At 49.3% G+C, this 12,235-nt stretch overlaps 1 protein-coding gene across 4 annotated transcripts in view; it reads left to right on the top strand.

Annotated features, from left to right (window-relative positions):
• The window catches only part of LOC129325603 (beta-arrestin-1), a 163,962-nt gene that overhangs the window by 114,918 nt on the left and 36,809 nt on the right, over positions 1–12,235 (top strand). For all 4 annotated transcript variants that reach the window (XM_054973376.1, XM_054973375.1, XM_054973374.1 and 1 more), the window contains exons 3-4: positions 4,796–4,856; positions 11,085–11,129. In XM_054973376.1, the coding sequence (XP_054829351.1) occupies positions 4,796–4,856; positions 11,085–11,129 (106 nt within the window). The remainder of the gene's footprint in view (positions 1–4,795; positions 4,857–11,084; positions 11,130–12,235) is intronic.

Here is a 12,235-nt window from a genome sequence, read left to right as displayed (position 1 = left end):
TAAACTATGCTTCCCAGTTAACATTGCGTCTCTCTACACTTGAGCATCCCCATGTAAGATGTCTTGTGTAGAGAGACTCTTAAGTGTTGGCTTTATGGAGCCTGCCTTTCTGGTCCCTGCCTGCAGCCCAGTCCAGTGGAGAGCCTGCAAAACTGCCTGGATTTGGGCTGTTGGCCTTCCTGGCTCTTGATTGCTGTGACGGGCAAGCAGAGAAAGGTTCAGTCCCTGAGATACTCCAGTGAGAGGTGTCTGGGACTGAATCTGGGACTTTGTGCATGCAGAGCAGGTGCTCAGCCACTAAGCCACAGCCTGACATTCAGCAGGGCATCAAGAAGCAAGGGGGAGGCTGTCTTATTCTCCTGTTAAGGGCCGAGGCAGACATGTCAGGGACAGCCACCTAACTCATTCACGCATAAAGCAGTGTGTTGTTGACATGTGTGCTGTTGAACATAAGAAGACCTCTGCTAGGACAGCCTATCATGGGGATTCAGAGGTTGACTGCCTCTGCATATGGAGGTTCTCTTTACTCACCGTTGATGGACCTACCCTCCAGGCAACTGTCTGACCTCCTTTTAAAGCCAGCTACACTCGTGGCCAATATTGCATCTCTTGGCAGCGAATTCCCCAGTTTAATTAGTTGTGGAATGAAGAAGCATTTCTTTTATCTGTCCTGAATTTACTGCCCATCAACTTCAATGGGAGGCCCCCAAGTTCTTGTATTATGGGAGAGGGAGAAAAAATTCTCTCTCTCCACTCTCTCTATCCTGTGCATAATTTCATAAGCCTCTACAGGGGTCATTTCGTAGAAAAAGAGCTGCAAAAGCTCATTAGCATAACTCATTAGCATATGTCATACCCCTTGACCGGGCTGAAATGGCCAGGATTTGGCTGCTGCCAGAAGGGGGTGTGTTCCCCAACCTGGCAGTGGCCCGATCAGGGCTGTTTTGGCCCCAATCCAGACCCAAAGGGACCCCAAATGGCTCAAAATGGTCATTTGGGGCACATTTTGGCCTGAATCAGGCCCAAAATAAGAACATAAGAACATAAGCAAAGCCATGTTGGATCAGGCCAGTGGCCCATCCAGTCCAACATTCTGTCACACACAGTGGCTAGAAATCCAGTGCCATCTAAAGGACTGTCAGTGAGGCCAGGACACCAGAAGCCCTCCCACTGCCTTCCTTCCAGCACCAAGACAACAGAGCACCACCTCCCCACAAAGAGAATACCATCTATCTCCTGTGGCTAATAGCCACTGATGGACCTCTGCTCCATATATTTGTCCAGTCCCCTCTTGAAGCTGGCAATGCTTGTAGCTGCCACCACCTCCTGTGGCAACGAATTCCATGTGTTTATCACCCTTTGTGTAAAGTAGTATTTTCTTCTATCTGTTCTAACCCGACTGCTCAATAATTTCATAGAGTGCCCACGAGTTCTTGTATTGTGAGAAAGGGAGAAAAACACATCTTTCTCGACCTTCTCTAACCCGTGCATTATCTTGTAAACCTCTATCATGTCTCCCCTCAGTCGTCTTTTCTCCAGGCTAAAGAGCCCCAAGCGCCTCAATCTTTCCTCATAGGGAAAGTGTTCCAACCCTTTAATCATTTTAGTTGCCCTTCTCTGTACTTTTTCCAGTGCTATGATATCTTTTTTAAGGTGTGGCGACCAGAACTGTACACAGTACTCCAAATGAGGCCTCACCATCGATTTATACAGAGGCATTATGATACCGGCTGATTTGTTTTCAATCCCTTTCCTAATAACCCCTAGCTTAGCATTAGCTTTTTTTATGGCAGTCGCACACTGTGCTGACGTTTTTAGTGAGTTATCTATCATGACTCCAAGATCTCTCTCTTGGTCAGTCTCCGCCAGTTCAGACCCCATCAACTTGTATTTATATTTTGGATTTTTGGTTCCAATGTGCATTACTTTGCACTTGGCTACATTGAACCTCATTTGCCACATGGATGCCCACTCTTCTAGCCTCGACAGATCCCTTTGGAGTGCCTCACAATCCTCTCTGGCTTTCACCACCCTGAACAATTTCGTGTCATCTGCAAATTTAGCCACTTCACTGCTTAATCCCAATTCCAAATCATTAATAAACAAGTTAAAAAGCATTGGACCCAATACCGACCCCTGTGGCACCCCACTGCTCACCACCCTCCACTGTGAGAAGTGCCCGTTTATGCTCACTCTCTGTTTCCTATTAATTAGCCAGTTTTCGATCCACAAGAGGACTTGGCCCTTTATCCCATAGCTACTGAGCTTACTTAGGAGCCTTTGATGAGGAACTTTGTCAAAAGCTTTCTGGAAGTCAAGATAAACAATATCGGGTCTCCCTTGTCCACTTGTTTGTTCACTCCCTCAAAGAACTCTAACAGATTGGTGAGACAAGATCTTCCCTTACAGAACCCATGCTGAGTTTTCCTCATCAGCTTTTGGTCATCAATGTGCCCACTAATTTTATTTTTGATAATAGTTTCCACCAACTTACCCGGTATTGACGTCAGGCTGACTGGCCTGTAATTTCCCGGATCTCCCCTGGAACCTTTTTTAAAGATGGGGACAACATTAGCTACCTTCCAGTCCTCAGGAACAGATGCAGAGTTTAATGACAGATTACATATTTTTGTGAGGAGATCTACAAGTTCACACTTGAGTTCTTTCAGAACTCTTGGATGTATGCCATCTGGGCCCGGTGATTTATCAGTTTATGGTCCAGATCGGGTCCGTGCCAGGCAGGGGAGGGGTTCGCCACCAGGCACCAACCTAATCCTGGCAGTTTTGGCCCTGATCCTGGCCACAACGGGCCCCAAATGGCCAAAAATGATCATTGTTTGGGCCTGGATCAGGGCTGAAACAGCCCAGACCACGTCAGTGCCATGCAGGGGAGGGTTCCCCCGCCAGGCACTGATCCGATCCAGATGGTTTCGGCCATGATCCGGGCTGTTTCGGCCATGATCCAGGCCGAAATGGGCCCAAAATGGCCGGGATCGGGTTGGTGCCAGGCGGGGGAGCGTTCCCCCACCCGACACCGACCTGATCAAGGCTGTTTCGGCCCCAATCTAGGCCTAAACGGCCCCAAAATTTTCAAAGTCAGGTGGGCGGGTCCACCTGACTGTTGGGGGAACTACTGGAACGGCGTTCCGGTGCATTCCCCCTCCAAATGAGCCCTGAGCCTCTATCATATCCCTCTTAGGCAACTTATTTCTGAACTAAAAAGTCACAGGCTCTTTGACCTTTCTTTATCCTAATCATATTGGTCGTACTCTTCTGTACTTTTCCCAGCTCTGCAGTATTGTTCTTGGCCCTATCCTGGATAGCATCAAAGAAAAGGAGAACCTACTCCAAGAAGACCATATAAGATAATTTATATCAACCAATGTATAAATTATCTTATATGGTCTTCTTGGAGGGGATTCTCCTTTTCTTTGATGTTATTCAACCGAAGACCATTCCCTCTTGATACAGCGACCCTATCCTAGATAGCCCAGGCAAGGCTGATCTTGTCAGATCTCAGAAGCTAAGCAGGGTCATTCTGGGTTAGCGATTGGATGGGAGACCTCTAAAGAAAAACAGGGTTGCAGAGGGAGGCAATGGCAAACCGCCTCTTGCCTTGAAAACCTGATACGAGGCTATGACTTGACAGCACTTTCCACCACCAATATTGTTGTAGAGATACAGTGACAAAAACTGCACGTGGTGTTCCAGGTGGAGCTGCACGATAGACCTGTATGGGGACATTGTAATACTAGCTGTTTTATTCTCAGTCCCTTTCCAGGAGTTTGCCTTTTTTACCCCGCCACACATTGAGTTGACATTTTCATCAAGATTTCCACTACAGCCCCCTGATCTCGTTCAACCTTAGCTAGTTCAGATCCCATTACCACTATTAAATATAGGATCGGGGCAGGCAGAGGTGTGCCTAGAGAAATGGGGCTGCCTCTGTCGTCTCCACCAGCTGTCCATAGAAAAGGTGGAGGCTGCATTTGAAGACTCCTAGCAATATGGACAAGCACAGTGCCAAACCAGGGCCTTAAGTTCCTGCTTGAGCATCTGGAGGCCGTGAGCTAGCTAGTACTAAAATCTTGAGAAGTTAGCCATGTTAGTCTGTAGTAAAGAGTCCAGTAGCACCTTTAAGACTAACCAACTTTATTGTAGCATAAGCTTTCGAGAACCACAGCTGTCTTTGTCAGATGCATCGTCAGCTTTTGAGAACCATGCATCTGACGAAGAGAGCTGTGGTTCTCAAAAGTTGACAATGCATCTGACAAAGACAGCTGTGGTTCTTGAAAGCTGACAATGCATCTGACAAAGAGAGCTGTGGTTCTTGAAAGCTGACAATGCATCTGATGAAGAGAGCTGTGGTTCTTGAAAGTTGACGATGCATATGATGAAGAGAGCTGTGGTTCTCAAAAGCTGACAATGCATCTGACAAAGAGAGCTGTGGTTCTCGAAAGTTTATACAACAGTAAAATTGGTTAGTCTTGAAGGTGCTACCGGACTCTTCACCATTCTGAAAATCTTGCTCTCTAAGGTTCTACTGAACTCAAGTCCTGCCAGTTCTAATGGATCTTCCTTATCTCCCCCACCCACTGCCCATATTCATGAGAAGGGTGCATGTAGGATGCACTTCGGAATTAGAAATATTTTTCTTTTAGTGCACGCCGGCAGCTGCAAACCTAGAAAACATTTAGCTCGTTGAATTGATACCGTGTGCAAATTTGGATTCTTTATTAAATTCAGAGCTGGGCTGGCTGACTCAACTTGTTTATTTTTTTCCTTCTTTTTCTAGCTCACAGTCTATCTGGGCAAGAGAGACTTTGTTGACCACATAGATGTTGTCGATCCAGTTGGTAAGTGGGCCAGTTGGCAGACGGCAGCCCGTCTTTGGCAAGATGCAAGAAGCATATTCCTTGACCTTTTAGAACCTTGATACAGTATTGCTAAATTCCCCCCTCCAAGCCCTTGTGTTTGGCTCCTGACCCATCGTCCTCAACTGCCCGTATAATGAGCAGGTAAAGGTAATCAATCCCCTGTGCAAGCACTGAGTCATTACTGACCCATGGTGGGGGGCGCCGCATCACGACTGACGTTTTCTTGCCAGACTTTTTGTTACGGGGTGGTTTGCCATTGCCTTCCCCAGTCATCTACACTTTACCCCCAGGAAACTGGGTACTCATTTTACCGACCTCGGAAGGATGGAAGGCTGAGTCAACCTTGAGCCGGCTACCTGAACCCGGCTTCCACCGGGATCGAACTCAGGTCGTGAGCAGGGCTTGGGCTGCAGTACAGCCGCTTACCACTCTGCGCCACGGGGCTGTATGTGCCCGGATAATGTTTCAGCATAAGTAGGAGAACTGCAGATGGAATAAAAGAGCTCTCCCCAAATGAACCGAGGACCTCTTTAGAATTTCCTCTCTGTGTGCCTGGGCTGCCCGGGGATAATTCACACATGCCTGGCTCACCGTTTCATCAAGTGATACAGAAGCTTTGCTTGTGGTGCCTGATGTGCGCTGGCTGGTTTCACAAATGCCAGTTTCCGTTTGAGGTTGCACGGCATAACCCCCCAAAGTTGCAGGGATTTTAAAAACATGTGTCTGTGGACTCTCTGTGAACCTGGGTTCCAGTGAAATAGTCAAGAGATTTGTGGGTGATCTGGGAGAGCGTGGTGGAGCTAGGCAGAGATGTGCTTCTGGCAAGGGAGGAATTGGGGAAGATCCTGCTATCTGGCTGGTAGCAACAGCTGAGAATCATCTCGGTCTGTTTCTCCTCTGCCTTCCATAGATATTTAAGTACCTTCCGGGATGATTGCAAAGGGGTAGCCGTGTCAGACTGTCGTCACAAAATAAAACAAAAATCTGGCGGCACCTTGAAAACTAACAACACCTGTCACACATCCGTCTGACAAAGACAGTTTTGAGTCATGAAAGTTCATTGACTCCTAAATGGAAGGTGAGCTGTATTGGCAACGACTCACCTTTTATGTTGGTGCAGGCGCAGTCGTCCCAAGCCTCTGTGGCCTTGGAAGGGCCAGCAGCAGGCCGGCTCCACCATCCCCAGCTGCGATCGCCCGGGGAAGGAGCTGCCCTGGCTGGGGAAGGGATGGAATGGGTGGGCCACTCGTGGAGCCCTCCTCAGCTGCGATATGGTGGGGGGCGGGGGGCAGCCTGCCTACGCTGCCCCCCCTGCCTCGAATGCATCGGACTGATTTGTGCCCGTTGGAGGCTGAATCGAGCCAGTGGGCAGTGCAGAAGTACTGTTGGGGCGACACGATGGGCCCCGGAGTGCTCCTGCGTGCCACACCAGCCCAATATCTGCCTACTTGAGGCCAGATTGGGCTGGTTTGGGGTGCAGGAATGCTGCCAGGGTGGCTCAACGGGCCCTGGGGTGCTCCTGTGCTCTGCACCAGCCTGAATCCGCCTGTTTGAGACCATGCTAGAGCCCGTTGTATTGTTAAACACAATGGGCTTTGTTGCTAGTATTGAAATAAATGTTGTTAGTCTCCAAGGTGCCACTGGATTGCAAGCAAGCAAGTGGGGGGAGAGAGAGAGAATTACAATATATCTTTCTGCCTATCTATCTACCTGGATGGATGGACGGATGAACGGACTAATGGACAGATGCATGGACAGAGAGAGAGAGATAAAATTACAATACATCTCTCTGTCTGTGTCTGTCTGTCTATCTTCCAAGGAAGGAAGGAAGGAAGGAAGAGTAGGGGGAAGCAGTTTTCTGACCCAAAACAGCAGCGAGGTGGTATGTTTGCTGACATACCTGGCAGTGCCATTTCAGGTAAGGAAAAAAGTGCAGGGACAGATTCAGGAGCCTGTCCTTGGCCTGTGCCACCATGGTCCCGAGCAGGATCGGTCCCTGCAGCACTCTTCTGTGGCTTTCCACAGCTCTTCGAAATGGAGGCGTGTTGCTGGATTGAGACAGTCTTTCATCTAGTTTACCCCAGGGTTATGATATTCTCACAGAGGGCAAGTGTTCTGCTGAAGTCAGGGGTCATTTCATAGAAAAAGAGCGGGAGGAACTCATTAGCATAACTCGTTAGTGTATGCCACGTCCCTTGCCATCACCGGAAGTGTGTCATTAGCATAACTGATTTGCATATGCCCCACCCCCTGACATCACCTATCCTGGCTGTTTTGGACCCAATCTTGGCCTTTCAGGGCTGAAATTGGGCCCAAAATGGCAAAAAGGGGCTGAAAATGGCTGAAAAGGGGCCCAAAATGATCAGGATTGGTCCGCTGCTTAGCAGGAGAGTGATCCACCACCCGTCAGAGGCCCAATCCGGGCTGTTTCAGGCCCAATCCAGGCTGAAATGGGCCCAAAATGGCCGAGAGTCAGGTGGGCGGGGCCACCTGACATGTGACCTCTTTGGGGAACTGCTGGAACTGTGTTCCTGTGTGTTCCCCCTCGAAATGAGCCATGGCTCAAGTCAAAACCAAATCCAGATGATAAATGAAAAAGGATCCCTCTGTATGCCCATGGATTTCTTCAAGGGATCTCTGTGGAACTGTAAGAAGCAGAAGCCCGGAAAGGACTCTCTTTCCCTCCTCTCCATTTTCTTTAAGGCTGAGGAGCTACCCTCACACTGACACTCTGAGCAGAACCACAAGTGACCAAAGGCACAGGTTGGACCCTTGTCAGCTTCCCTCAAGTTTTGATGGGAAATGTAGGCGTCCTGGTCTTGCAGCTTGGCTCTCCGACTGCTGTCCAATGGACTTTTCAACTGTCACTTGTCCCACATTCCGCCCAGCTGCCTACATTTCCCATCAACACTTGAGGGAAGCAGACAAGGGTCCAACCTGTGCCTTTGGTCACTTGTGGTTCTGCTCACTATGGGATGAGCTGTGCGTATAAAAAAACTCATTTGGTGAGATACTGTAAAGCCCTGAGATCAATCGCAGAGCGACATGCCGAAGGTCCCAGATTTGTGCTCTGGCAGTTCTAATTGAAAAGATCAGGCCAGAGGTGACGTGAAAGGCCTTTGGCTGAGACCCTGGAGAAGCCGTTACCCGTCAGAGAAGACCGTCCTTAGCTAGATGGGTGGCTGGTTGGATGAGTTTGCTTGAAGGCCACCGCTGGTTGCTGGCAGAGCCCAGGATTGTAGGCGTGGCTCCTTTTCTCCTCTGTGCCACCCAAGCGGCCTGAGCAGAGCCACCAAGTGGCTCTTGGGCTCCTTCGAGTTTCCAGCATTGCTTCTCACCAGGCCAGTAAATCCTTTTTACGATGCTTCTCTCTCCCTCAGATTAATGACTGAGGGCAGCAGGCGGTCGGAGCTCCACGTTTTATCTCCAGTCCCGTGGGTGCCCGTTGTGGATGTTGAGCGCCCCCTCCCCCTGAAATATTTAATTACAATCTTGCCTGTGCATTGCACATTACGCTGATAGCGAAACCTTTCTCGGTTGGAGAATGTCTCCTCCCTGGACATTTGCGCGGCCTGACTCATCCTTTCCGTGTGCTGTGGCACGAGCGGATCACGGCAACCGAGCGGCCCTCTGGTCCTTCTCTGGCTTCCTCCCCATCCGAAGAAATCAATTAACTTTTGCAAGCAAGAGAAGGACTCGAATTCACCCTGCTGTGCGCTGGCACACTTCAGAAATCCAGGTTCCAGACACTGAAGAACCATTTGCCATGCTGATTTGCTTTGCTGCTTTAATTGCGTGGCAACAGAAGGCGTTTGAATCCAGGGCTGGCACTGTGTTGAAGATGTCCCCCCAAATCTCTGAGATGAACTCTCTCTCTCTGTCTCTCTCTGTCTCTCTCTCTTCTTCTTCAAGTTATCAGTTAACAGGAAGAATTTGGGGTTGATTTACACTCTTCTAACCCCATTGATTTCATTGGACTTAGATGTGTGCAACTCTGCTTAAGACAATGCTGTTAATCACTTGCCTTTTAACTGATGAATATCAAATTGCATATTACCGAAAACTCAGTGCAGATAATCTTGTTCTTGGGAGTGATTGGAGAAAGGGTAAACAGTGGAGGGAACGGCAGTCTCGGATATCAAAGATCACTTTCACTCTCTGCCCACTGATTAAATTTGGGGCCCTTTAATTCATTGTTTGCAACTTAGGTGGATATTTCATTGATATTAAACCAGAATGTCGAGGCCTGCCTCCGGACACGTGTCCTGGAACCGGCCTTTACTCTTTCAGAGATGGATGAGGTGTCCACCGGGGGGCTTTGTTCAGGCCTCTGCCAGTCAAAGCCAAGGTGGGTAGCCTTCATCTAGCAGCCGACCCTCTCCCCAGCGCTTCCCTCTGCAGCATGCCTCAAAGGCCAGTGTTGTGCAGTGGTTAGCATGTCTGGGGGGGAGGTGTCAGATCCGAGAGACCCGAGTTCAAATCCCCGCTCTACAGATGACTTAGAGGCAGCCATGCTCTTTCTGCCTAACCTACCTCACAAGGTTGTTGTAAGGATAAAATGGAGGAGAGGAGAATGATGTAAGCAGTTTTGGGTTCCCATTGAGGGGAAAGGCGGGGTACAAATGAAGCTAATTGATTAATTAATTAAAGCCCTGCCCTGTCTTCCTCGCCTTAATTCCCATAACCTGCTCAGGACCCTCCTCCACCCTAAAGACCCCCTCCTCCAGTGAACAGCTCAGCCCGTCCGCCCTTAGGCATGGAATGGTCTTCTAAAACACGCATGTTGCCTTCCCACTGTCTTTCTTCACGTCTCCCCTGAAAACTCACTTCTTGGTAGATGATAGAATAGAATGATAGAATAATAATAATAATAATATTTGATTTATATGCCGCCCTTCAGGATGACTTAACCATCTTGGAGTTGGAAGGAAGAAACTATAGAGATCACCTAGGCCAACCCCTTGCTCAGTGCCGGAAATCCAATTCTAGAGTATCCCTGACTGATGGCTGCCTGTCCTCCTTGGGGCAGCTGCTCTGTGACTATCTGTCTCCTATCCCAGCGCCAGATCTCTGGAGCACTGTACCCCTCGTCCCCAGATCTTTTGGAACTCACTTCTACATGACGGTCACTGGCTTAGATTTAGAAGTGGTTTGGATCAATGTATGGACAGATTGTTGGCTGTGATAGAAAACGGGGGCCTCTGGGGGCTGTTGTGTGTGGACCCTGCCTGCTTGCCTCCCGGCAGCATCTGACTGGCCACTTATGGAAATGGCATATGGGATGAGATTCTCTGATCTGACAGGACTCCTCTTATGTCCTCATATAGTACCCTCAGTAGGCCTGGCACGTGTCACGACAAGAAGGCCTGCGCGTGTTGCAATCTGATATTGCACAGGGGGAAGGAAGAAACGGCATTCATCCCCACAACCCATGCTTAAGAGGGTTTGTTTCTGGAGGGGAGGGGGCTGGCTGTTGGGCAGGGATGTGAAGGGAAAGAGACAAACAACCACTACCTGAGGGTCCTAGGCAGCACCACCAGGCATCAGGGAACGCAGGGGGGAAAGGGCAGGGGAGTAAGCAGCCCCTTGCCCCTGCTTTTAAAGTCTGGAGTTAGGAAGAGCCCCGGTAGAATCTCTGAAGCACGCTGGCCTGCCCATTAACTAGGGCCCAGTTTTCTACACTTTGGAGGCTGTTTGGAAACAGTCCAGGTAGTTGGTTGTTGTGGGTTTTCCGGGCTGTATTGCCGTGGTCTTGGCATTGTAGTTCCTGACGTTTCGCCAGCAGCTGTGGCTGGCATCTTCAGAGGTGTAGCACCAAAAGACAGAGATCTCTCAGTGTGAGAGATCTCTGAGAGATCTCTGTCTTTTGGTGCTGAGATCTCTGTCTTTTGGTGCTACACCTCTGAAGATGCCAGCCACAGCTGCTGGCGAAACGTCAGGAACTACAATGCCAAGACCACGGCAATACAGCCCGGAAAACCCACAACAACCATCGTTCTCCGGCCGTGAAAGCCTTCGACAATACATAGTCCAGGTAGTGCCGGCGACTCCGGTAAGGCAGTAAACCGCATGGATTGGGTTGCCACGCACTTTAGATGCAATTATCATGGGCAGAGCTAAGGATCAGAGATGCCGCTCTCTCCGTGCCCAGAGGCCGCTTGCTGTACTGGAGCCTCTCCCTTATTACTTCTTTGACTCTCTTTACAGATGGTGTCGTGTTGGTGGATCCGGAATATCTGAAAGAAAGGAAAGGTAACACTTTATGCTCTTTCATGTTGTAGGGTGGCGTTCAGTGAAAGCTAATGGCTCAAGCAGATGCCTCCACCGTGGGTGAGGTTAGAAACATAGAGCTGGAAGATATCCCCAAGGGTCATCTAGTCCAGCCCCCTGCACAATGCAGGAAATTCACAGGTATCCCCCCCACCACCTCTCTCAGTGACCCCTACTCTATGCCCAGAGGAAGGCAAAAAACTTGCAGGATCCCCGGCCAATCTGTCCTGAAGGAAAATTCCTTCCTGACCCCAAAGTGGTGATTAGCATTATCTGGGGATGTAAAATAGGGCCATGAGAGCCTATCACCAGCTCACCCCTTCATGTACTCCCCTTCTTGATCTGTGTACATTCCTATTGAGTCAGGGAAACATCATAGCTGTCAGGTGGCCATCTAGCCTCTTCTTAAATACCTCCAAGGAAGGAGAGCCCACCACCTCCCGAGGAAGCCTGTCCCAGTGAACAACTGCTCTAACTTTCAGGAAGTTCACAGAATTGCAGAGTTGGAAGGGGCCATACAGACCATCTAGTCCAACCCCCTGCCCAGTGCAGGATCAGCCTAAAGCATCTCTGACAAAGATTCATCCAGCCTCTTCTTGAAAACTGCCAGTGAGGGGGAGCTCACCATCTCCCTAAACAGCTGATTCCACCTTTGAACTACTCTGACCGTGAAAAAGTTTTTCCTAATATCCAGTCGGTACCTTTGTGCATGTAGTTTTAGCCCGTTGCTTCGCGTCCTACCCTCTGCTGCCAACTGGAACAGCTCCTTGCCCTCCTCCAAATGACAGCCTTTCAAATATTCAAAGAGAGCAAAAAGTTTAAAGTTCTTCCTAATGTTTTGCTGAAAACTCTTTTGGTTTAATTTCAACTTTTTGGTTCTGGTCCAACCTTCTGGGGCAGCAGAAAATAACTCCGCGCCCTCCTCTATATGGCAGCCCTTCAAGTACTTGAAGATGGTTATCATATCACTTCTCAGCCACCTCCTCTCCAGGCTAAACATTCCCCACTCCTTCAACCTTTCCTCATAGAACTTGGTCTCCAGACCCCTCACGGTCTTCGTTGCCTGTCTCTGGATTCGCTCCAGCCTG

The sequence above is a fragment of the Eublepharis macularius genome, chromosome 3 (genome assembly GCF_028583425.1).
Source record: "Eublepharis macularius isolate TG4126 chromosome 3, MPM_Emac_v1.0, whole genome shotgun sequence".
In the NCBI taxonomy this organism is placed as follows: domain Eukaryota; kingdom Metazoa; phylum Chordata; class Lepidosauria; order Squamata; family Eublepharidae; genus Eublepharis; species Eublepharis macularius.
This window is presented reverse-complemented; position numbering and strand designations above follow the sequence as displayed.